Here is a 27,424-nt window from a genome sequence, read left to right on the forward strand (position 1 = left end):
ACTACTACCGACCACACAGTCTGATAGTTTATATATCAATGATGAAATATTAACATTGCAACACATGCCAATACGGCCGGTTTAGTTTACTATCAATCAATCAATCAATCAATGTTTATTTATATAGCCCTCAATCACAAATGTCTCAAAGGACTGTACAAACCACTACGACTACGACATCCTCGGAAGAACCCACATAAGGGCAAGGAAATTGCAAATTTAAATTTCCCGCGAGGTATCCTGTTGAAAACGTCGCGGAATGATGACGCGTATGATGACGCGTGCGCGTGACGTCACCAGTGGTAGCGGACATGTTCTCCCAGCACCAATCACGGCTAAAAGTAGTCTATTTTTATCGCATAATTACACAGTACTCTGGACATCAGTGTTGATGAATCTTTTGCAATTTGTTCAATTAATAATGGAGACCATAAACAAGAAAGCTGTTGGTGGAAAGCGGTGTATTGCAGCTGCCTTTAGCAACCAAAACGCAGCCTGTGTTTCTTTGTTTGTTGTGAAGCTTTAATATGGAACAGAGCGGTCAAGCGGACATGGTTCTCTACCACATGTCAACCGGCAGGTTTCGGTGAGAAAATTGTGGTAATAAGTCGGCTCTTACCGTAAACATGAGCAGAGCTTGTGTCGTTCCTCCTGTCAAAGAGGCAGCTGTGACTTTCTTGGCTCCTCCATGGCTTCCCTCAGTGACACTGGCGATCACCACACCCCTCCGACTTTCAGGTATGACTATATAATCTCACTAAAACACTAATAACACAATAAACAGATAAGGGATTTTCCAGAATTATCCTAGTAAATGCTAGTAAATGTGTCTAATAACATCTGAATCGCTCCCACTGCCCTCGTCTTTTTTTTTCTTCTTCTAGTCCTTCACTCTCACTATCCTCATCCACAAATCTTTCATCCTTGCTCATATTAATGGGGAAATTGTCGCTTTCTCGGTCCGAATCGCTCTAGCTGCTGGTGGCTATGATTGTAAACAATGTGAGGATGTGAGGAGCCCTACAACCCGTGACGTCACGCGCACATTGTCTGCTACTTCCGGCACAGGCAAGGCTTTTTATTAGCGACCAAAAGTTGCGAACATTATCGTCGATGTTCTCTACTAAATCCTTTCAGCAAAAATATGGCAATATCGCGAAATGATGAAGTATGACACATAGAATGGACCTGCTATCCCCGTTTAAATAGGAAAATCTAATTTCAGTAGGCCTTTAAATAAAAACCCATTAGATGTGAATGGTCTTGTAAATTGATGTTATGAATTTGCTCCTTTTCAGTAAAAAAATGTCAAGAGGAGGAATGTCTAACTTTCACATTTGAACCGATACGGTCCAAATTTCCAGTGCCTTGGAATCGATACCGATACTTTTAATTGCATTAAAAACTGTTAATTGTTTTTAATTATAAAAATCTAATTTTTTGTTGGAACATTTACCATGAACTTATGTCCAGCTGTTAAATGAAGTTGTTGTTTCAAGGCAGTGAGAACATGAATGTGTTGGTCATTACCCACAAGACTGTGGAGGCTAACCAGGAGAGGGTCTGCGCTAACAGTGGATACGAGAGCTGCGCCGGCGTTGCCATGGTAATGACAAGAATGTCATTCCTTCAAAGTAAACTTACCATGTTTGCTTTATATTACTCCTTCTGTTCTTTTTCCCATATTCTCTTCACTTCTGTTCTTAACACCAAACACCCCCTCTCTCCAGTTGATGTTCCCAAGCCTTTTACTGTCTCCCTCCTCCATCTTCTTATCATTTCTACCTTCATTCCCTTTCTTCCTCCCTCCGAGCTGCCATTGCCGATTTGGTGGAGGAAAGCAAAAGGTAGTGAGGAGTAGAACACAGCGTGTCACACTGAATGTGACAGTTGAACCGGGAGTGGAGAAGCAGGATCAGAGGAAGGCAATAATAATAATAACACTTGTTACTTTCGAGGACATGTTCAAGTACTGGACACTGATTATAAAGAGTATTTATATCCTAACAGTCTGGCCTCTAGTTTAATTGATTCCTCCCCAGGCTCGGACTAATTCTTTGAATGGGGTTGACAAAAAAACCCTCTCTGACCACCTCTTCCAGTTCAAACGGGGTCGCCAAGGTGTTCCCAGGCCACACTCAGCTGCCAACCAGTCCCAGTTTGATGACGCCATCAGGACAACATCACGCACACTCCAAACTCTCACAGGAAAAACCACCAGGGACATGAATGACTGGGCTAGGGTTCCACAACCAGGACAATGACATTGGCCCTTCGAGGGTTGGACAGTATACTGGAACTAATAAAGAAAGTACCATGGTACTAATAAATGATAAAAGGTACTATACTGCCCTTGATAAATACCGGTACTTTTTTTTCATCCCTCACTGACCCGCCATGGTGGCATTGCTGGTAATATGAGTAAAATATTCAAACAACCAAATAATAAGTGCTTATTTTAAAGGCGTACTGAAATTAGATTTTCTTATTCAAACGGGGATAGCAGGTCCATTCTATGTGTCATACTTGATCATTTCGCAATATTGCCATATTTTTGATGAGAGGATTTAGTAGAGAACATCGATGATAAATTCGCAACTTTTGGTCGCTAGTAAAAAAGCCTTGCCTGTACCGGAAGTAGCAGACGATGTGCGAGTGACGTCACCGGTGTGAGGGCTCCTCACATCCTCACATTGTTTATAATGTGAGCCTCCAGCAGCAAGATGAAAGCGACAATTTCCCCATTAATTTGAGCGAGGATGAAAGATTCATGGATGAGGAAATTTTGAGTGAAGGACTAAAAAAAAAATAAAGTAAAAAAAAAAAAGGCGATTGCATTGGGAGCGATTCAGATGTTTTTAGACACATTTACTAGGATAATTCTGGGAAATCCCTTATCTTTCTATTGTGTTGTTAGTGTTTTAGTGAGTTAAATAGTACCTGATAGTCAGAGGGCGTGTGTTGACGCCAGTCTCTGAGGGAAGTCACGAAGCTGCAGCAGGACAGAAACTCCGCTGAGCTCCGGTAAGAGGCGACTTTTTACCACAATTTTCTCACTGAAAACTGCCGGTTCACAGGTGGTCAGAATGGTCAGGATCCATGTTTGCTTGACCGCTCTGATCCATAGTAAAGCTTCACCTCCGGTAATTTTAAACAAGGAAATACCGTGTGTTTGTGTGGCTAAAGGCTAAAAGCTTCCCACCTCCATCTTTCTACTTTGACTTCTCCATTATTAATGGAACAAATTGCAAAAGATTCAGCAACACAGATGTCCAGAATACTGTGTAATTGCGAGATTAAAAGACGACTTTTAGCCGTAAGTGGTGCTGAGCTAATATGTCCCCTCCAACCAATAACGTCACAAACACGCGTCGTCATTCCGCGACGTTTTCAACACGACACTTCGCGGAAAATTCAAAATTGCACTTTAGTGCGCTAACCCGGCCGTATTGGCATGTGTTGCAATGTTAATATTTCATCGTTGATATATAAACTATCAGATTGCGTGGTCGGTAGTAGTGGGTTTCAGTAGGCCTTTAAGAGAAGTGTAGATAGAACATGTTCAAACAGAAAGTAGACGTATATCAATGGTAAATGAACAAGTATACTAATAATCCATCCAATTTCTTCCACTTGTCCCTCGGTCTTTTCCCAAAATAACACAATTGGAAATGGCACAATATGTCACTGTATACATGAGTAGCCAAATAAGAGCCTTTTTAACCCTTTTGCCTACTTACGTTATGATGTTATTGCCAAAATTGTTCTTTAATTGCAATAAGAATTGTAAGTTCAATATATCATAAGATTTTCTGTTAAAATAAAGCCATTAATGACATTTTTTGTGGTCCCCTTTTATTTTGAAAAGTATCCATATACATTTTGGTACCAGTACCAATACCAAAATATTGGTATCAGGACAACCCTAGTCATTCCTGTAGATGAGGTTTGACCGTACTCGTCTCTCCAGGCCTCTGGAATAGACTTTCCCATGGAGGCTGAGGAGTGAGACCCTGCTTAAACCACCAAACCCAGTCTGTTACCGTTCAAAACAAGTGTCAACTAAAACGGTCCCACAACACCAATAAGAATATATATGTGCCTGAAAGGATACAACCACAAAGTGTGGTAGGAGTCAATATAGATCAGGGGTCACCAACCTTTTTGAAACCAAGAGCTACTTTTTGGGTACTGATTAATGCGAAAGGCTAACAGTTTGATACACACTTAAAAAATTGCCAGAAATAGCCAATTTGCTCAAATTACCTTTAATATATATATATATATATATATATATATATATATATATATATATATATATATATATATATATATATATATATAAATGGGTATTTCCTTTTACGGAAGGTTTTTTGTAGAGAAAATTCTAAATTCAACCGAAAAAAAGAAGAGAAAAACTAGGTAATTCGAATCTTTTTGAAAAAACAAAACATTTTTTTTTATGGAACATTATTAGTATTTTTTCCTGATTAAGATTAATTTTAGAATTTTGATGACATGTTTTAAATAGGTTAAAATCCAATCTGCATTTTGTTAGAATATGTAACAAATTGGACCCAACTAAATTTCTAACAAAGACAAATCATTATTTCTTCTGGATTTTCCTGAACAAACATTTTAAAAGAAATTCAAAAGACTTTGAAATAAGATTTAAATTTGATTCTAAAGATTTTCTAGATTTGCCAGAATATTTTTTTTTTATTCTAATCATAAGTTTGAAGAAAGATTTCACAAATATTCTTTGTCAAAAAAACAGAAGCTAAAATAAAGAATTAAATTAAAATGTATCTATTATTATTTACAATAAAAAAATTAATTTACTTGAACATTGATTTAAATTGTCAGGAAAGAAGAGAAAGGAATTTAAAAGGTAAAAAAGTATATGTGTTTAAAAATCCTAAAATCATTTTTAAGGTCGTATTTTTTCTCTAAAATTGTCTTTCTGAAAGTTATAAGAAGCAAAGTAAAACAATAAATGAATTTATTCAAACAAGTGAAGACCAAGTCTTTAAAATATTTTCTTGGACTTTCAAATTCTATTTTAGTTTTATCTCTCTTAGAATTAAAAATGTCAAGCAAAGCGAGACCAGCTTGGTAGTAAATAAATAAAAAAAATAAAAAAATAGAGGCAGCTCACTGGTAAGTGCTGCTATTTGAGCTATTTTTAGAAAAGGCCAGCGGGCGACTCATCTGGTCCTTACGGGCGACTTGGTGCCCACGGGCACCGCGTTGGTGACCCTTTATATAGATGAAATTAGGGATGCAACAGTTGGTCCACAAATAAATTATTGTTGACAATAGTCGAGGGACGTGGGTCAGTGCGGCCACACTCACAACAGCGTGGGTGAAAAAATGTAAAGTGTGGGAATATTTGTACATTGAGTCTATTAGTTTGATAAAAAAAAATGGCTGGATGGAGTTAGTCAACAATCAGTAACATTTCAGAGTACCGATTTTTAAACACATCATCACAAAATGCTTCTTTCTTTTTGAGCGAGTTAGTTTTGTTGTTTTATCGTTTGTTGTTATTGTTGATATTTTAACTGTCCTTTTTTAACATTTAAAAAACAACAACTATGTTTTTATTCAGCAATTTGCCTATACTTGATTTTAAATGGATCATTTGGAAGTTTAATAGTTACCGTAAATTTGAGGCTATAAGGCGCTACAATTCCTGCTTACTAAATCGTCTCATGTTTGATGGCTGGAGGAGTATTTATGTATATTTGTTTGTCCTGTTGAAAAGTAATCATACGAGGGTCGATAGCATTATTATTAACTTACAATGGCATTCTTTTTGTATTGTTCCAGGTTCATAAGTTCCTCAGTAAATTCACCAAAACGTCACCCTGGAGTTATTGAGTGTGTTTAGCTGACTGGAGAGCTAACTTCTGCAGCTAGTCAATCCATGACCAGGACTTCTGTTTTGTTATATCAACCTTTTTAGTGCCGCGTTCCAGGTATGTAAATAAACATTCACAGAATATTTGTGTGTAAACAACTTATCTCACAACGTACATATCTGCGGCTTATAGTCCAGTGCAGCAAATGTATGGAGATTTATTTATTTTTAATTAATGGTTGCGCTACATAGTCCAGAAAACACAGTAATTTTCATTTTGTAACAGCCGAATGAGCAGCATAGTTACAGTATAAATAAATATATATGAATGTATTAGTCGTTTTGTTATATATGAAATATCTTAGTTCTGAATTGCAGTTGAATTCAAAAGTTGATGGCTTAATTAGAGCCACTGAATATATGTACGCTTAAAGGTCTACTGAAATGAGATGTTCTTATTTAAACGGGGATAGCAGGTCCATTCTATGAGTCATACTTGATCGTTTCGCAATATTGCCATATTTTTGATGAAAGGATTTAGTAGAGAACATCGACGATAAAGTTCGCAACTTTTTGTCGCTAATAAAAAAAGCCTTGCCTTGACCGGAAGTAGCAGATGATGTGCGCGTGATGTCACGGGTTGTAGGGCTCTCACATCCTCACATTGTTTACAATGTGAGCCACCAGCAGTAAGCGCAATTCGGACCAAGAAAGCGACCATTTCCCCATTAATTTGAGCGAGGATGAAATATTCGTGGATGAGGAAATTAAGAGTGAAGGACTAGAAAAAAAGAAGGCGATTGCAGTGGGAGCGATTCAGATGTTATTAGTCACATTTACTAGGATAGTTCTGGAAAATCCCTTATCTGCCTATTGTGTTGCTAGTGTTTTAGTGAGATTAAATAGTACCTGAAAGTCGGAGGGGTGTGGCCACGGGTGTGTTGACGCCAGAGTCTCAGAGGGAAGTCACGGCAGCTGCAGCAGGACGGAAGCTCCGCTGATGTCTCCGGTAAGAGGCGACTTATTACCACAATTTTCTCACCGAAAACTGCCGGTTGACATGTAGTCGGGATCCACGTTCGCTTGACCGCTCTGATCCATAGTAAAGCTTCATCTTCGGGAATTTTAAACGAGAAAACACCGGCTGTGTTTTTGTGGCTAAAGGCTAAAAGCTTCCCACCTCCCTCTTTCTACTTTGACGTCTCCATTATTAATTGAACAAATTGCAAAAGATTCAGCAACACAGATGTCCAGAATACTGTGTAATTATGCGATTAAATCTGACTACTTATAGCTATGATCGGGCTGGAAAATAATGTCCGCTACAACCGGTGACGTCAAACGCATGCGTCATCGTACCGCGACGTTTTCAACAGGACACTTCGCGGGAAATTTAAAATTGCAATTTAGTAAACTAAAAAGGCCGTATTGGCATGTGTTGCAATGTTAATATTTCATCATTGATATATAAACTATCAGACTGCGTGGTCGCTAGGAGTGGGTTTCAGTAGGCCTTTAACAATCGGATTAGTCGACTAATTTGTTATTTCTTGGTATTGTGAATAGTCTAAAAAACTAATCATTAAGATAGTCAATGATTAGTCAACTTTTAAAATAGTTGTCTCGTTGCAGCCCTGTTTGAAAGACAACAACCGCAGTGAGCCAACCACACAGCTTTTACAGAGTTTCAGTACATTTGAAAGTAAAACATTTATCATTCAATGTCGTCACAAGCTAATAACAGCTCAGTGCATTTTTCATGTCTGTGCAAAGTCTGCTTTATTTTTCTTGGAGTAGACAAGTGATGGTGACAAGGTTTCATCCATTCACTACTTTGTCTTTCCATTTGGATGAAAAATTATTTTGTGGCTCCAGCACAGCCAGTTACAGTAAATGCACACACCCCTGCAGAGCCTTTGGATCCCTGTCACACACACACACACACACACACACACACACACACACACACACACACACACACACACACACACACACACACACACACACACACACACACACGCACACACACACACACACACACACACACACACACACACACACATACAATTATTCCCCACTGTGAGCTATCACCCGCCAGTGCTACTTATTTGTTTTTATCCACCCTTTATCTCACAACATACAGAAAACCAATTAAGACAAAATAACTAGTAAATGTTAGAAGAAAATCATATTTTTCTGACTTTATAACTCGATTCGAGTAATCAATTTTGGTTATTTATTCCAACAATTATGCCTTTTTCTTTCCAGAGGCGTTTCAAGTTGTTCTCCATCCATCCATTCATCTGCATGTCAGACATCGCGTCCTTCCACTGCCTCATAATGAGGCGTTCAGGGACCATTTTTAACACCAGCTAAATTCCTCAAGTATCAATCTTGTAGCCTTATGGAGGTCAAAGTGTTGAATGCAAAAAGTGTTTTAATGAAACCAAAGCAGAAGCACTGAAAGTACCCCAGAGGAGAGGTTGTCAAGGACATTTGGAAGTTAAAGGCCTACTGAAACCCACTACTACCGACCACGCAGTCTGATAGTTTGTAAATCCATCCATCCATCCATTTTCTACCGCTTATTCCCTTTTGGGGTCGCGGGGGGAGGGGGGGCGCTGGCGCCTATCTCAGCTACAATCGGGCGGGAGGCGGAGTACACCCTGGACAAGTCGCCACCTCATCGCAGGGCCAATAAATGATGAAATATTAACATTGCAACACATGCCAATACGGCCGGGTTAGTTTACTAAATTGCAATTTTAAATTTCGCGGCGAGTGCGCGTGATGTCACGGATTGTCGAGAACATTTTGTTCCAGCATCGTTCCCGGCTATTAGCTCGTCTGTTTTCATCACAAAATTCTACAGTATTCTGGACATCTGTGTTGCTGAATCTATAGCAATTTGTTCAATGGACAATAGAGACATCAAAGAGGAAAGCTGTAGGTGGGAAGCGGTGTAGAGCGGCCGGTGTTTCGTTGTTTACATTCCCGAAAGATGACAGTCAAGTTTTACTATGGAACAGAGATGTCAAGCGAACACGGTTGGATTGGACCACACACACACACAAAGTACAGTGTATTATGCAGTGATCATTTCGAAAGATCGTGTTTCGAAGAGGGTCCCTTGCGAAGGGCAGAGATGGGCATCGCCACCACCCGTCGACTGGTGCTGAAGAAAGGTGCTGGGCCGACCTTCAGGTTGTACAGGTACGACCATATAATCTCACTACAACACGAGTAACACAATAAGCAGATAAGGGATCCTAGTAAATGTGTCTAATAACATCTGAATCTCTCCCACTGCCCTCGTCTTTTTATTTTTTATTTTTTTCTATTCCTTCACTCTCACTTTCCTCATCCACGAATCTTTCATCCTCGCTCAAATTAATGGGGAAATTGTCGCTTTCTCGGTCCAAATCACTCTCGCTGCTGGTGGCCATGATTGTAAACAATGTTCAGATGTGAGGAGCTCCTTCTGGTATCGTCTGCTACTTCCGGTACAGGCAAGGCTTTTTTATTAGCGACCAAAAGTTGCGAACTTTATCGTCGATGTTCTCTACTAAATCTTTTCAGCAAAAATATGGCAATATCGCGAAATGATCAAGTATGACACATAGAATCTATCCCCGTTTAAATAAAAAAAATCTCATTTCAGTAGGCCTTTAAAACCCTGCATGTATTAAAGCCCTATGTCTACTTTTTCGGGTCTGTGTGTGCAGTTCTCCAGGGGAAGTGGGGCTGGATGTGAGCGACACGTGCACGCCCAGTGATTAGCCACCATGCAACCCTACTTACACACTCAGACACAGCACAGGCAGCAGTTCCAAGAGAGCAGTGAAATCTGAGAGGCATGAATTATAAATGCAACAAGCAACACAGCGTGCACACACAGACACACACACGCAGTTGTGTCTCTTTGTGTTGGTGTGTTTACGTCCGCAAATGACACGACTGCCTGCCAAAATCTCAGCGTGCATACAAAGACATCAGCAAGTGCTGCTCCGACAGACGTACAAGGAAATTAAAAACCTTGACAAGTGCAAAAAAAAACAGTGCAAGTAGCAACAAAAGTCAAGGTAGCACATTGGGACCTCTGAAATCAATAAGTTTCTGGAAAAATACGCCGAGGATTAACTAACGTTTTGCTCGTTCTTTGGCTAGTTCAAAAAACCTTTTCCTCCAAAAGGACGTGAAAAGAAGCAGCAGCTTCTAAACCCAAAGTTGCACAAAGTAAGCAAACTCCCATTCAAAACGAGACTCCGACTTTGACAGCGGTTAACTTCTTTTTACACTTGCATGAATGAGGATGGATACAGGATCCTAGCGGGCACTGATTTTTTTTTTTTTTTCCCCTTGGCCTCAGTCTGCACCCCCACTCCAGGGCCCAGGCTAAGACCGATTTTTATTTTATTTTATTTTAATCTTTTATTCTTCCCCCCCCCGTTTACCTGTATGTCATCTTGTTTGTAAGGGGCGCTGGAAGCCGGCAGACCCGTCAGCGATCCTGTTCTGTCTCCCTGTAATGTTTGTCTGATCTTGAATGGGATTGTGCTGAAACTTGTAATTTTCCTGAAGGAACTCTCCTGACGGAATAAATAAAGTACTATCCATCTATCTATGATTGAGGTCAAATCCAGCAGTGCCGTGTTTGGGTAGCTGGGTTGCGTGTGACATTTTGTCAACTCAGTCGACTCTTCGCAGTGAGAGCGGACTCAGCCCAACTAGCTCGAGATAATGTTGCAGTTTTCAATGCCAACAAAGACACTGACTCCAAAAAAAAAAAACACTCCAACATAAGTTAAGGCTCCACTTTTCCACAAATGGGCTAGCTCAATGCTAATATACATTGGCTTTGCTAACGATTAGCATTAACGATTTGAACATTTTCATTTCAACTCCTTTAAATTTGTAAAACGAAAGCGCTTTACAATCAAACAGCCGCTGTGTAACTAGTTCAATACTTACAGTGTTACCACTTTGTAGGACACAGCGCGAGTTTATTTTAGAGATGTACGCAAGACCACAAAATTCAGCATTGGAAGGGAAGATGAAGAACGAGGGAACAAAAAAAGTATGTCAACATGGCTCTGAAAAGATCAGAATATCAAGGATGTATGAGTGTGTGAGGTGTGAACACAACATAAAAATGTCCGATGCTCATCCTGCTTGGTATTTAAAGATCCTAAAAGTGATGAATAGTAATAGAGGGAGCAGTGCAGCGGAGCGAGCAGAGCAGGGGGGAAACATAACCCGAATGCGCACACACACACACACACACACACAGACACACGCACGCACGCACGCACGCACACACAGCGGATGGAAACGGGCCTCAGTGTGGATGACAGGCCTAACAAGCTAAATATAGCCTTCTGGGTTATCTCCTCTGTGGTTGTTGCTTCACATTATTTACGTGTCTGTGCCTGTCCACTCTTTTATTTCACTCCCACTTTGCTCTCTTCCACTCCACATCATGTCTTTATGCTGGATCTCTCCCCTTTTAATTCCATCCTGATCTGTCTGTATCTCTCTCCTCCATCTGCAGCCCCCCCCTCTGGTGTGTCACTCCCGAGCCATTTTTCTCTGCCTTTGAGCCCCTCTGTCCCTCCCCCTCATCTCTGAACCCTGCCTAGCGAGCATGGCGCCACTACAGCGTTACAAAGTAGAAGAGCCCGCAGCGCTGAGGGTCCAGCATCTTTACCTGCAGCTGTCGCAGGGACCAGATGGGCTCCAGTGTTGGATGTGAACAAAAAAACAGCATAATCCTGCCACATGATGCCCAATATGAATGAGAATATGAGTTCAAATGAGTCCGCCTGAGCTGCTCGGCAACACTTTCCCTGGTTTCTCTCGTTTTTTGACTATACATCATTATTGAAAGGATGCAACTAACATATTTTCCAGGCCATAGGGCGCAACGGATTATAAGGCGCACAGCCGATGAATGGTGTATTTTCGACCTTTTTTCATATACAGGTGCTGTTCATATTATTAGAATATCATGAAAAAGTTGATTTATTTCAGTATATATTTTTTTTTTTCCCCAAGATGGCGCTGCTGTAGTGGCTGCTGTAGGCAGGAGCTCTGTGCTCTTGTGTCATCCTTTTGTGTTTCCCTCTTGTTTTCATGTGTTATTATATTTTTTTGCCTTTTGGCCCGGGACCCTTTGGGACTGTGTGACAAGGGGTGGCACTTTCGTGACCTCTGTGGTGCTTTTTTTGTGGACTTCTGGATCTGCCTCCTGGGAGCCTTTTGGCCATGGAGACCAGCTGCAGGGTCTCTGCCACACCGGAGTCGCTTTGGAGGGACTGGAGGAGATGCGGATGAGGGGACAGGGCTGCGGAGCTGGCACTGAGCGCTGGGACGGAGAGGCTTTGCGGTGTCTTGGCTGGGTGAGCAGGTGTCGGACACCTCAGTCACCTTGGACGTATCATCGCTCATCCATGCGGACTGGACACTGGCCGGGAGTGGAGTCGGCTGTCCTGGTTGCTTTGTTGGGTCTGCTCCTGTCTCTGGCCATCCTCCCTCCACCCCAGCGGACCATGGCGTAGAACACCGCAGAGGCCACCACAGTGGATATGTTTCTTTTACTTTTTATTCATAGCTGTATGTAGAAGTGTCTGTTTGTATCTGCTGCTTTAATGTCTTTAATGTCCTCTGTGTTCTTTGATGTTTGATGTTTCCCTCTTACACACATGGAAGAGGGATGTGTACTATGGCTATGAGTTGTTTTTTTCCCTTGGCCTCAGTCTGCACCCCCACTCCAGGGCCCAGGCTAAGACCGATTTTTTTATTTTATCTTCTATTTTTTTCTCCACCCCTTGTTTACCTGTATCTCATCTTTTTTTGTAAGGGGCGCTGGAAGCCGGCAGACCCGTCAGCGATCCTGTTCTGTCTCCCTGTAATGTTTGTCTGATCTTGAATGGGATTGTGCTGAAAATTGTAATTTTCCTGAAGGAACTCTCCTGACGGAATAAATAAAGTACTATCTATCTATGTATCTATCAATTATATTCAGAACATGAAACTTACATATTATATCCATTCATTACACACATAGTGATATATTTGAAATGTTTATTTCTTTAAATTTTGATGATTAGTACTGACAATTACTGAAAATCCCAAATTCAGTATCTCAGAAACTTAGAATATTAGTTACGACTAGTACCAAAAAATATTTTTTAGAAATGTGGTCCAACTGAAAAGTATGAACATGAAAAGTTTCAGCATGTACGGCAATCAATACTTAGTTGCAGCTCCTTTTGCCTGAATTATTGCAGCAATACGGCGTGGCATGGAGTCCACCAGTCTGTTGCACTCCTCAGGTGTTATGAGAGCCCAGGTTGCTTTAATAGTGGCCTTCAGCTCTTCAGCATTGTTGGGTCTGGCATCTCGCATCTCCCGCTTCACAATACCCCAGAGGTTTTCTCTGAGTTTGCAGGCCAATCAAGAACAGGGATACCATGGTCCTTAAACCAGGTACTGGTAGATTTGGCACTGTGTGCAGGTGCCAAGTCATGTTGGAGAATGAAATCTTCACCTCCATAAAATTGGTCCGCGGCAGGCAGCATAAAGTGTTCTAAAACTTCCTGGTAGACTGCTGCATTGACCCTAGACCTCAGGAAACACAGTGGACCAACACCAGCAGATGACATGGCACCCCAGACCGTTACCGATTATGGAAATTTGACACTGGACTTCAGGCAACGTGGATTCTGTGCCTCTCCTGTCTTCCTCCAGACTCTGGGACCTTGATTTCCAAAGGAGATACAAAATTTACTTTCATCTGAAAAAATAACTTTGGACCACTCAGCAGCAGTCCAGTCCTTTTTGTCTTGAGCCCAGGCGAGACACTTTAGACGTTGTCTCTTATTCAAGAGTGGCTTTACACAAGGAATGCGACAGCTGAAGCCCATATCTTGCATACGTCGGTGCGTGGTGGTTCTTGAAGCACTGACTCCAGCTGCAGTCCACTCTTTGTGGATCCCCCCCCACATTTTGAATCGGTTTTGTTTGACAATCCTCTCCGGGGCGCAGTTATCCCTCTTGCTTGTACACTTTTTTCTACCACATCTTTGTCTTCCCTTTGCCTCTCTATTAATGTGCTTGGACACAGAGCTCTGGGAACATCCAACCTCTTTGGCAATGACCTTTTGTGTCTTGCCCTCCTTCTTTAAAGTACCAATGGTCATCTTTTGGACAGTTGTCAAGTCCGCAGTCTTCCCCATGATTGTGTGTCATACAGAATCAAAACAAGAGCCCATTTAAAGGCTTTTCCAGGTGTTTTGAGTTAGTTAGCTATTTAGAGTGTGGCACCGGGTGTCTTCAATATCTGACCTTTTCACCATATTCTAATTTTCTGAGATGTTGAATTTAGGGTTTTCTTTGGTTGTCAGCTATAATCATCTCCTTTTTGGCAAAAAAACACTTGAAATTAATGTATACATTCTACAAGTTTGACTTTCTAAATGGAATTAATGAAATAAATCAACTTTTTCATAATATTCTAATAATATGACCAGCACCTGTATGTTTAATTCACCGACAATCCATTAAGCAGTGCGGCTTCATAGCTTACCAAAGTCCTACTAAACATTTTGATGGATTTTTGAGCGCTGTGTGTAAGGTTCTGTATTGTCAACGAAACATATAAAGTGTTGGTGTTGTTTACTTGACTGATGTTGCCATCATAGTGCAATCTTCACGTATCTCTTATGTTTGACTGCCATCTACTGGTCACACTTATCATTACACCATGTACAAATTAAAATAGCTTCAAGGTCGGTAAGCACAACCAGAATTATTCCGTACATTAGGCGCACCGGTTTATAAGGCACACTGTCAAGTTTTAAAAAAAGAAAAAAGGGGATTTTAAGTGCGCCTTACAGTCCAGAAAATAGGGTAATATATTAAAGCAGTGTTTGATTTTAATGAATAATGCCCCCTCAGTGCCATGGCGACCACATGCAAATACAGTGGATTGACAAACCCCTCTATCAGTAAATGTTTCGGTTTACTAAATTTTTAGACTGCGCCAAAAATGCCTCGGTGTGTGAGCTTTCTATGTGTACGAACACTTCCTTCATTCGTTCAGTGTCCCACTGGCTTCCATTTTGTGCTTACTCGTATTGAAGAGATTGATCCTACCACAGCAAGCTTTGATTTGTGATAAGAAGTGACTTTTCTGGAAAAACATACCAAAGCTGACTTAACGTTGGCAAACGTTCTATTTCTTTTAAAGTGCTTTATGGGCTCATTGTCGGCCACCTCGTACTTGTCGTATATTACACATTTGAAGGCGTGAAAATGATAGGACTTGCTAATGACAGGCAAAATGACCACACAAGTCCAGTTCCCCAATAATTACAAGGTGCATTATTGGTACATACAGCAAATATTTGTTGAGGCTTAGACTACTTTTCCACTTGAGCACTTTCTCGTGGAAATGTAAATATTAGTTCCAGCTGTGGGAACACAAGTAAATCAGTATGCTGGACACCTACTTTTGTTAGCCCAATCAATAGTGCCAGCATTAGTGTTTGTGTGGCAGATAAAAGAACATGAAGTGAGTAGCAGATCACAACTCCTCGCTCCATCCTTTTAGTCCCAAACTCTTGCCTTCCCACCGGCGTGTCTATCCAGATCTCAGTCCTGATCCTGCCTGCCCTCCCACGTTTATGAAAGGCGAGCAGCTTTGCAGACGGTGCATATCAAATTCTGCTCGGCTCTTCGTGGATTTTGTAGCACAAAGGCTTACAATACATGTGAGCCGTATAGACGGCAACAAAGACCAGCTCGGGCTCTAAGACCGGCAGCAAAAACTCCACAAGAGTATAGTAGTGGAATTTTTTTTTTTTTTAAAGCCTACTGAAATGAGATTTTCTTATTTAAACGGGGATAGCAGGTCCATTCTATGTGTCATACTTGATCATTTCGCGATATTGCCATATTTTTGCTAAAAGGATTTAGTAGAGAACATCGACGATAAAGTTTGCAACTTTTGGTCACTAATAAAAAAGCCTTGCCTGTACCGGAAGTAGCAGACGATGTGCGCGTGACGTCACGGGTTGTAGGGCTCCTCAAATCCTCACATTGTTTATAATGTGAGCCACCAGCAGTAAGAGCAATTTGGACCGAGAAAGCGACGATTTCCCCATTAATTTGAGCGAGGATGAAAGATTTGTGGATGAGGAAAGTTAGAGTGAAACACTAAAAAAAAGAAAAAGAAAAAAAAAGAAAAGGCGACGGCTCCAGACGGTGGCAGTGTGAGCGATTCATAATTCAGACACATTTACTAGGATAATTCTGGAAAATCCCTTATCTGCTTATTGTGTTAATAGTATTTTAGTGAGATTATACAGTCATACCTGAAAGTCGGATGGCTGCGGTGAACGCCAGTGTCTCTGAGAGAAGCCGAGATCACAGCTGCCTTTTTGAGCTGCAGGATGAGGTCGCGTAATCCACTCAAGTCTCCGGTAAGAGCCGACTTACTATCACAATTTTCCCATCCAAAAACTTGCTGGTTGACGTAGAGTAACATATTCGCTTGAACGCTCTGTGTTAAAGCTTCACAACAAACAAAGAAACACTGGCTGTGTTTCAGTGCTAAAGGCAGCTGCAATCCACCGCTTTCCACCAACAACATTCTTCTTTATAGTCTCCATTATTAATTGAACAAACTGCAAAAGATTCAGCAACACAGATGTCCAAAATGCTGGGCTAAAATGTCCCCTCCAACCAATAACTTTCTCTCTGGCACTCATGGAGGGTGGACGCTCCCCTTTCCTCTCCCTTATCTCTCCTGCTTGCTTCTTTGTTTTGTCTTAACTTTCTTGTTGCCTTTTTTTGCACTGCTCTCCAAATCTAAACATTGGAACTATTTAACTGGCCTCAACAAAATTGACATGATCTTGGGTTTGGGGAAACCTGCTGTCGTGACAAAGCGGTTGTTGCTGGACACACGACAGACTCTTGGGAGAAGAAAGAGGCCCGCGTGCCTGGCGACCCTTAGATATCCACCTATTCGGAATTATGACAACACGACATCTGCTGATTGGAGTAAGCGTTGCTTTGGTTTGTCGACAAATTGGAAGTTGCTGGCAGTCTTCAAAGTACCCCAAAGCTGCCACAAATAATTGGAGGATGCGGGAAGAACTGTGGATTGCATTGGACTGTCTACCCCGCAGTTTTTGAGGATCAGTCATAGACAATTTTAGAGTGAAAAGCAAATTTTATTTTCACTCGCATACAAATCATTCTAACTTGGATTGTTTCCCTGGCTTCGAGACTCTCCCGAAGGACACTGCAGCGAAGACACAACAAACTCCCTTCTTGTCTCTCATGGACACACACCTGTTGTTGTTGACTTTGGACTAGCGACTGCACAACGCATCAAAGCCGCGGAACAGAGACACACTACGGGCTCACACACACACATCCACAAAAAAATATACACCACACATACACACCCCATCCCCCCTCAACCCAACGCCCTTGACGCAAATCCCGTAGGGCTGATGAATGGTTGGTCAGCGCCTGAGAGCTGCGGCCTACCACCATGACCTTGAACTACCTTCCCTCTGTTGGTAGATATCTCGAGATGTATGTTGTAATATGTATATGTGCTTTGCTATGGAGTTTTTTTCCCCACTCCAGACTGGGCGCCCTTAGGAGCCCAGTCTGGATTGTATTTTTTTACTCATCCTTCCCAAGCGTTTACCTTTTTCCCATCTTTTACGGGGCGCCTTATGGCGACCCATCAGCGTTCTTGTTCTGTAACCCTGTACACTGTTTGTTTGTCTAATCTTGAACAGGTTTATGCTGAAAACAAAGTTTCGTTGTACTTGTGCCATGACAATAAAGACCTATCCTATCCTATAAAGTCACAAACACGTGCCATTCCGCGACGTTTTCAACAGGAAACTCCGCGGGAAATTTAAAATTGCAATTTAGTAAACTAAACCGGCCGTATTTGCATGTGTTGCAATGTTAATATTTCATCATTGATGTATAAACTATCAGACTGCGTGGTCGCTAGTAGTGGCTTTCAGTAGGCCTTTAAAGCAGACAGAGTTGCTGCACAAAAACTTTGAGATTTCAGCAATGTTTGCGTAGTTGAGTTGGCAATATGAAATCACATTTTCTGAATAAAATCCCGTAGGACTGACTGATGGACAGCAGAAAGTTGGCAGACTCACCATGATGTAGTGCCGCTGCATCTCCGTCTTCTCGCTGGCCAGCTTCTCACACTCCAGCTTCAGGCTGCGGGAGGACGTGGAAAGCAGACACTTTACTTGCATGTACAGTATGGAAGTACACTGAAGCACGGACATTCCATGACTTTAGTAACTATCGATAACTTTGTTCTGTTTGATTGAGTAATCGGATAAAACACACTTTGTAGCCTAATTGTGCATTTCTGCAAAAAAAAAATGTAAATGACATTTTTCTGCTTGCCATAACCTTCATTAACTTTTTTTTCCTCATTTTAACTCTCTTCTTTTAGCTTCCACTCACCTTGTATTGGCCTTCTTAGTATATTTTATATATTTATATTTGATTAACCTTTTATACATCATTTTATACCTATTATTTCACTTCTTTAGCTTCCATTTCTCTTCTTTTAGCTACTATTTCTTTTCTTTCAGCTACTATTTCTCTTCCTTTAGAGCAGCGTTTCTCAAAGTGTGGGGCGGGAGGAACGGGAGGAAATGTCATTTTAATTTTTTTTTTTATTATATTCTTAGATTTCTTTTTTTTACGATGATTTCATTTTCTATACACACTGTAAATCACTTTGTGATTCTGTCTGTGAAATCCGTTATGTAAATAAATGTGAATTACTTAATTTTCCTCTAGGCTTTGAATTTCTAGGTAGGAGCGAAAGTTTAACAGATATAGCAACAGTAACTAATGGGGGCGGAGCTAAGCGGAACAATCTTTCACGCGGATGGGTAGCAGGCTAATGTGTGAACTACAATTACACAAAATGGATACATTTGTGACTCGCACCTCAAAGGTCGTCAAATCAGAGCCAGCGCCTGCAGAGAAACAAAAATCTGACAGGCTTAATCAACCAAAAAGCCAACCGAAAAGTGAATATGAAGGGTATCTTGCTCTTGGATTCACGGCAACGGTGGTGGGGGCAGAGGAGAGACCCCTGTGTGTTCTGTGTCTAAAACCGCTTCAGCAGACAGAATGAGACCTAACAAATTAAAGAGACACCTCGAGACCACACACCCCAAACATGTCAATAAGCCACTTGATTTATTTCAAAGAAAACTGGCAGAATAGTTATTCTATTTATTATTGCACTTGATGCAGGTTATACCACAGCTGCACAGTTATTTTATTTATTATTGAACTTGATGTTATTGAGTTTAAATGTATACAACTTGAATGTTATTTGACGTTCAATAAATATGAAAATGTTAAACTTGGCATTAGCGTTCTGTTGGGGCGATGGGGGCAGGCGGGGCTTGAAAACTCCCCCTTGTCCAAAGTGGGGGATGACAAAAAAAGTTTGAGAACCACTGCTTTAGAGACTGTTCTTTCCCATCCATCCATTTTCTGCCGCTTATTCCCTTTGGGGTCGCAGGGGCTATTCTCTTCCTTTAGCGACTATTCTCTTCCTTTAGCGACTATTCTCTTCCTTTAGCGACTATTCTCTTCCTTTAGCGACTATTCTCTTCCTTTAGCGACTATTCTCTTCCTTTAGCGACTATTCTCTTCCTTTAGAGGCTATTCTCTTCCTTTAGAGGCTATTCTCTTCCTTTAGAGACTATTCTCTTCCTTTAGAGACTATTCTCTTCCTTTAGAGACTATTCTCTTCCTTTAGCGACTATTCTCTTCCTTTAGCGACTATTCTATTCTGTGGGGCGGTATAGCTCGGTTGGTAGAGTGGACGTGCCAGCAACTTGAGGGTTGCTGGTTCGATTCCCGCTTCCGCCATCCTAGTCACTGCCGTTGTGTCCTTGGGCAAGACACTTTACCCACGTGCTCCCAGTGCCACCCAAACTGGTTTAAATGTAACTTAGATATTGGGTTTCACTATATAAAGCGCTTTGAGTCACTAGAGAAAAGCGCTATATAAATATAATTCACTTCACTTCACTTCTCTTCCTTTAGCTCTTCCTTTAGCGACTATTCTCTTCCTTTAGCAACTATTCTCTTCCTTTAGCAACTATTCTCTTCCTTTAGCAACTATTCTCTTCCTTTATCACCTATTCTCTTCATTTAGCAACTATTTGGCTTACTTTACCTCCTTTAAGCTAGTTTTTCTTCTCTTACCTTCTTTTAGCTACTATTTCTCTTTTTTAACAACTATTCTGTTCTTTTAGCTACTATTTCTCTTCTTTAACAACTATCTCTATTCTCTTACATTCTTCTTTCGTTACTATTTCTCTTATATTACCTTCTATTTCTCTTCTTTTAGCAACTATTTCTCTTCTTTAGCTAATAGTTATTTTCTTTAACTAATTTTCTCTTCTTTTAGCTATGGTTTATCTTCCTTTATCTTGCCTTCCCACTTATACATGGGCTACTGGGTGTGAAGTTGGAGAAGATGCAGGTGGAGGCCCCCTTGGTGTCCTGGGTTGTAGATTACCTGACTGACAGACCGCAGTACGTGCGATTGCAGGACTGTGTGTCTGACAGGCTGCTCAGCAACACCGGGGCCCCGCAGGGTACAGTCCTCTCCCCCTTCCTCTTCACCATTTACACCACCAATTTCCACTATCAGTCAAGAGTCCTGCCACCTTCAGAAGTTTTTTGATGACTCTGCGATAGTGGGGTGTATTGAGGATGGGGATGATGAGGAATACAGGGCTCTGGTGGAGGACTTTGTCACATGGTGTGGAAAGAACCAACTCCAGCTCAATGTGACGAAGACCAAGGAGCTGGTTGTGGACCTGGGGAGGAGGAGTACTCCGGCGACCCCTGTTTCCATCAGAGGGGTTGATGGGGACATGGTTGAGGATTATAAATACCTCAGAGTACACATCGACAACAAGCTGAATGGGTCAAAACACGCTGAGGCCCTCTACAAGAACTGACAGAGCCGCCTCTACTTCCTCAGGAGGCTAGGATCCTTCAACCTCTGTACAAAGATGTTCTACGAGTCGATGGTGCCGGGCGCCTTATTGTACGCCGTGGCTTTCTGGGGCAGCAGGCTGAGAGTGAGGGACGCAAACAGACTGGACAAGTTGGTAGAGAAGGCCAGTAACGTGGTGGTAGTGGAGCTAGACTCTCTGGCGGTGGTGTCAGAGAGTAGAAGTCTAGCAAAACTCCTAGCCATTATGGACAACACCTCCCACCCAGTACACTCGGACCTTGCGGAGAGAATTAGTGGAAGGCTCAGACTCCCAAAATTTAACATGGAACGACACAGGAGGTCCTTCATACAGACAGCCATCAGACTGTGTAATGCATATGTTCCTTGACTGCGCTTAAATGTAGAATATATTTATATTATCCATATATTATACATATAATATATGGCCCTAGTGTGTGAATGTGAGTGTGAATGTTGTCTATCTGTGTTGGCCCTGCGATGAGGTGGCGACTTGTCCAGGGTGTGCGACGCCTTCCGCCCAATTGTAGCTGAGATAGGCGCCAGCGCCCCCCGCGACCCCAAAAAGGGAATAAGCGGTAGAAAATGGATGGATGGATGGATGTCATATATTATTTATTATTATTATTGTTTATTGTGAGCGAACTGTGGTGCTGAATTTCCCGCAAGGATCAATAAAGTACTTTCTATTCTATTCTATACATCTCATGTACTATTAGATGGTTTTGTAGACAATGTGAGCATGCCTACCTGTGATACTGGGCCTGGAGGAACTGGAACTCCTCCTTGATCCGGTCCAGAGTTTCCAGGACGGTGAACTTGAAAGACTGGCCAGGTTGCAAGGGGACCTTCATGGGGAGAGGACAGACAGAGAAGACCATGATGAAAGACGGACATTGAAGTGCGTGTGCGTGTGTGTGTGTGTGTGTGTGTGTGTGTGTGTGTGTGTAAGGGAAGATGAAAGTGAGAGGAAAGGTCACTTCCTCTTCCACACATCATAAAGCCGAGTCCTCTCTCTCTCTCGGCCTGTGTTCTCCTCCTCCTCTAATGACTCTTCCGACTTCCCCTCCCTCCCTGCCACCCCTCCACATTAGCATCCTCCACACTCTTGCCAGCTTGCTAATGTATTCCAGCCTACAAAGGGAGGAAATGTCATTAGAATAACTTAGAGGGAATCACGGCACCTGCTAAAAGCCAAAGAAGGAGCCACAAAACAAACACCTCTCAGGGGAAGGCACACACCTCATCCCCCAGCCTTTCAACACACACGCACACACATTTTACAGGTTATCATTTGGAATAGGGAGCAAGTTTTTTATCATGACTTGTGAGGACCACCCTTTCTACAGGTTGTGGAGGCATGAAAAAATGAGGTAAAATGGTCACTGCCCAGTTAACTCATAAACGTCTTTAAATCTCTGGATTGATGAAAAAATGTGCTGATCAGTCTTACTTGGGACCCTGGGGAGAAAGACTTAATATGGTTCATGGGGACCACATTTAAATAATTTTGCATAATTCACACACATTTGTATGTGACTACTGAGGACCCCCCAAAAAAATGGCTTCCCTCAGAGACACTGGCGGTCACCACACCCCTCCGACTTTCAGGTATGACTATATAATCTCACTAAAACACTGGTTACACAATAAGCAGATAAGGAATTTCCCAGAATTAACCTAGTAAATGTGTCTAATAACATCTGACTCGCTCCCACTGCCTTCGTCTTTTTTTTTCTTCTAGTCCTTCACTCTCACTATCCTCATCCACGAATCTTTCATCCTCGCTCCAATTAATGGGGAAATTGTTGCTTTCTCGGTCAGAATCGCTCGCGCTGATGGTGTCCATGATTGTAATCAATGTGAGGATGTGAGGAGCCCTCACACCGGTGACGTCACGCACACATTGTCTGCTACTTCCGGTACAGGCAAAGCTTTTTTATTAGCGACCAAAAGTTGCAAACTTTATCATCGATGTTCTCTACTAAATCATTTCAGCAAAAATACGGCAATATCGCAAAATGATCAAGTATGACACATAGAATGGACCTGCTATCCCCGTTTGAATAAGAAAATCTCATTTCAGTAGGCCTTTAAATGTTAAAGCAAATCTCACACTCAAACTTAGCAGTAAACATGTTTTATGGGCCAAAGCTTAAAAATCACTTAGGGATCTTCAGAATGGATCTAACTATCATTTAAAAGCTTTCCCTTTAGGGGACCTGGTTTTTTGTCCCCATACCAACCGAGCTCCCCTAAAGGTGACTGTGTAAACAGAGCGATGTCCCCATTAAGTCAGCATTGCCAGAACACACACACACACACACACACACACACACACACACACACACACACACACACACGCACAAACTTTCTTTGCCATATTTGTCCTGTCAAGGGATGTTTTGAATCAGGGGTGCCCTAACATTTTCCCACTGAGGGCCACAGACTGACAAATGAACGGATGCGGGGGCGGTTTTTGTAGCGTTGACCTTCAAAACCAGTGCAATATACAGGTTATAGATTTGTGTCAAAGAACTCGAATTTGCAATTCCTTTAGACATTTCAGGTGAAAGGCAGCACGGTGGTAGAGGGGTAAGTGTAAGTGCCTCACAATACTAAGGTCCTAAGTAGTCCAGTGTTCAATTCCAGGCTTGCGATTTTTCCGTGTGGAATTTGCATGTTCTCCCCATGACTGCGTGGGTTCCCTCCAGGTACTCCGGCTTCCTCCTACCTCCAAAGACATGCACCTGGGGATAGGCTCCTCCCACCTCCAAAGACATACACCTGGGGATAGGCACCTCCCACCTCCATAGACATGCACCTGGGGATAGGCTCCTCCCACCTCCAAAGACATGCACCTGGGGATAGGCCCCTCCCACCTCCCAAGACATGCAGCTTGGGATAGGCCCCTCCCACATCCAAAGACATGCACCTTGGGATAGGTTGATTGGCAACACAAAATGGTCACTAATGTGTGAATGTTGTCTCTCTCTGTGTTGGCCCTGTGATGAGATAGTGACTTGTCCAGGGTGTACGCCGCCTTCCGCCCCAATGCAGCCAATATAGGCTCCAGCACCCCCCGCGACTCCGAAAGGGACAAGCGGTAGGAAATGGATGGATAAGAAACACAAAACATGCAAAAGAGTGGCTTTTCTAACAATGTGTCTGTCGACTTTAAGTATTTTTAAGTATTTTTTTAAAAATAACGTGGTCACTTTTTCATCACATTCATCAATTCTGCGATAATAATAACTGTGATCATTTCGATCACGATAACTGTCTTATGAAATTTTCATAAGCAGTACAGACGAAATTTGGTCTGCACCAATAAAAGTACCAAATGTGATGCCCATCCCTACTATTGACTGGAAAACTGAGTGCACCACAGCGTGAAACACCAACACTCGCATCGCTGGACAGAAGCTAAACCGATGTGAAAGGTAAACAACCATCAGGACTACAACGTTTTGCTGCTAGCGGGGTGTATAAAATAGTCAGGAATTATCATGGATGCAAAGGATTATGGGTATTTGTTATGTTGCGTTTATGTTGTGTTACTGGGAGGATGTTGTCCGAAATGTGTTTCTCAATCTTGTTTGGTGTGGCTTCACAGCGTGGCACATATTACTAAGAGTGTTAAAATTGTTTATATCACAACCATTAGTGTACTATGTGTCACCCAGTATGCCTTCCAGTCTTGTGCGTGTTGCTGCGGAAGCCACACACAACATGATGCTAGACTGACAAGCAGATCGTACATGTTGTAGAAGGCGACAAAGTCAATGGGTTCATAGCACGCCCTAATACTTATTATCTGGGTGACTGCCGGCAGTCATTCTAGAGAATATTAGCGTCTCCTATTTTCTTCTTCGCTTTGTGACACGGGTCTTAAATGGCTCTTTGAATGGCAAAGGATACCGATCCCAGAACCATGTATATCAAATATTTTCGGATGGTTCAACCGCCACCCGCCCGAATCTAATTAAAATCTATTTTTTCTTCATGTCACCCACCCAAACCGCGGTTTATCCGCGGACTCCGCGGATAAGACCGCAAACCGCGCATCTCTAGCGGTTACAGTGGCGAGCTTCATAGGTCTAGACCAGAAATGTCCAAAGTGCGGCCCGCAGCTAATTGTTTAGTGGCCTGCCGTACATTCTGGAAATGCTATTGCAAAAATAAAATAAAAAACACAAAAAAAAAAAAGTAGAATGAGGTGAAATCTAATGGGGAAAAGTTGCAATGTTGACACAAAGCTGCCATGCAGGCTGTTTGTTTTTCTTTTGTCTCTTTATTTTGCTCTTATTGCCATTGCTAAAAAAAAAAAAAGTTAAAATTTTTTTTTATATACAATTAATTATTGACCTATTTAAGGCTCCAATTACTTCAAATATTTCACTTTACAATGCTTTATGTGGAAAATATTATGTGCATATACTGTGTGGTTGCCATATAAAAACAGTGTTTTCTTTGACAAAAGAGCATAAATCCAACAAAATAGTTGAAACGTAAAATCGACAGATATATCTGAAGTTGATCTCATAACTTAAGTGTTGAAAGTAAAACAAATAATAAAAAATGCATCGCTTTATGAGTGGGGGACCTTTTGGATCCCAAAGATATTAAATGGGATTTTATTTATTTTTTCACTGTGATTACTCAGAAATAATAATACATTTAAATCAATGGTGTCCTGTATTATTGATCTTTTTAGGGCTCCAATTACTTCAGTGAAGTGAAGTGAATTATATTTATATAGCGCTTTTCTCAAGTGACTCAAAGCTCTTTACATTGTGAAACCCAATATCTAAGTTACATTTTTAAACCAGTGTGGGTGGCACTGGGAGCAGGTGGGTAAAGTGTCTTGCTCAAGGACACAACGGCAGTGACTAGGATGGTGGAAGTGGGGATCGAACCTGCAACCCTGAAGTTGCTGGCACAGCCATTCTACCAACCGAGCTATACCGCCCCGGTATAGCTTGATCTCCAGATCAAACATTGCTTTCTGAATGTTTTGGGCAATGGAGGTAATACTGCACATTTCAGTTTTACTATAAAAAACAAAGTTGTCTTTGACTGAAAAGGCATAAAATCTTTGTTTGTTTTAACTTTATATCAACCTGAAGTTGATATAGAGATTTACTGTAAGCGTTGCATAAAAAATGAAAATAATAATTTGACTTATTTTTAACATTTTAATGACTGAGACCCTTTATGGTCCCTGGGAGTCCTAAAGGTAAAAAAAAAAAAAAAAAGAAAAAAAAAGAATCCATATATTTTGTTATGGTTTGAAAATTAAAAATATCAAAACAGCCCCCGCATGGTTTAATTTTTCCGTGTGTGGCCCTCAGTGGAAAAGTTTGGGCACCCCTGGTCTAGACAAACAGAATCCAATTCATTTCAATTAGTCCGATGGTGGAGGTCAGATTAAGTAATTCATCCGCGGAGCTAAAGTGAGTTGAGGCAAGGCAGCGTGGGGTTGTCCCGATGGGCACATTACACCAACTCTGTGTCTGTTTGTTTGGGGGGCCAACAGGCGGGGGGGTTGTTCTGTCAGCAGATCCCCGCTGACCTTGATATATACTCAGCACACACCATGGGGGGGTGGGGGGGCTTGGAGGGCGTGGTGTGACCAGCAGGGTAGATTGAAGTAGTGATACAACACATATGGCCGTGAAACCAATGACAACATGTAGATTTCCAACACACACACACACACACACACACACACACACACACACACACACACACACACACACACTTTAAAGTGGAAATTGGCGAGGAGGACTAATGGGCAAAAAGAGAGCTAGTGTGAGAGACAGACAGGTGGATTGAGTGAATGATAGACTGATGTTCTTACAGAGGAGACCATGCTGACTGAGTAAGATAGCCCTCTGACACACCCCTGAATGGGAGGAAGATGATGATGAAGGGCAGACTTTTATTCTGTGGTAAATGCAGGCGTGTTTCTGCAGCCTGTGTGAAGTGAAGTGAATTATATAGCACTTTTCTGTAGTGACTCAAAAGCGCTTTACATAGTGAAACCCAATATTGAAAGGGGAACATTATCACAATTTCAAAAGGATTGAAAACAATAAAAATCAGTTCCCAGTGGCTTGTTTTATTTTTGGAAGTTGTTTTCAAAATTTTGCACCTCCCGGATAATCCCTAAAAAAAAGCTTTAAAGTTCTTGATTTTTGCTATTTGCGATGCGACTGTCCATTTCCCTGTGACGTCACACAGGGCTGCCAATACAAACAACATGGCGGTTACCACAGCAAGATATAGCGACATTAGCTCGGATTCAGACTCGGATTTCAGCGGCTTAAGCGATTCAACAGATTACGCATGTATTGAAACAGATGGTCGGAGTATGGAGGCAGATAGCGAAAACAAAATTGAAGAAGAAACTGAAGCTGTTGAGCGAATAGCTATTGACGCTATTGGGCCAAAGCGTGGGTGTACCTAATGAAGTGGCC

At 41.7% G+C, this 27,424-nt stretch overlaps 1 protein-coding gene across 1 annotated transcript in view; it reads right to left on the reverse strand.

Annotated features, from left to right (window-relative positions):
* Window positions 1–27,424, reverse strand: part of LOC133540959 (transducin-like enhancer protein 1) — a 372,555-nt gene that overhangs the window by 317,770 nt on the left and 27,361 nt on the right. The window contains exons 2-3 of the mRNA XM_061884044.1: window positions 21,693–21,790; window positions 18,070–18,133 (exon numbers count right to left, since the gene is read on the reverse strand). Of these exons, the coding sequence (XP_061740028.1) occupies window positions 18,070–18,133; window positions 21,693–21,790 (162 nt within the window). The remainder of the gene's footprint in view (window positions 1–18,069; window positions 18,134–21,692; window positions 21,791–27,424) is intronic.

The sequence above is a fragment of the Nerophis ophidion genome, linkage group LG22, assembly GCF_033978795.1.
Source record: "Nerophis ophidion isolate RoL-2023_Sa linkage group LG22, RoL_Noph_v1.0, whole genome shotgun sequence".
In the NCBI taxonomy this organism is placed as follows: domain Eukaryota; kingdom Metazoa; phylum Chordata; class Actinopteri; order Syngnathiformes; family Syngnathidae; genus Nerophis; species Nerophis ophidion.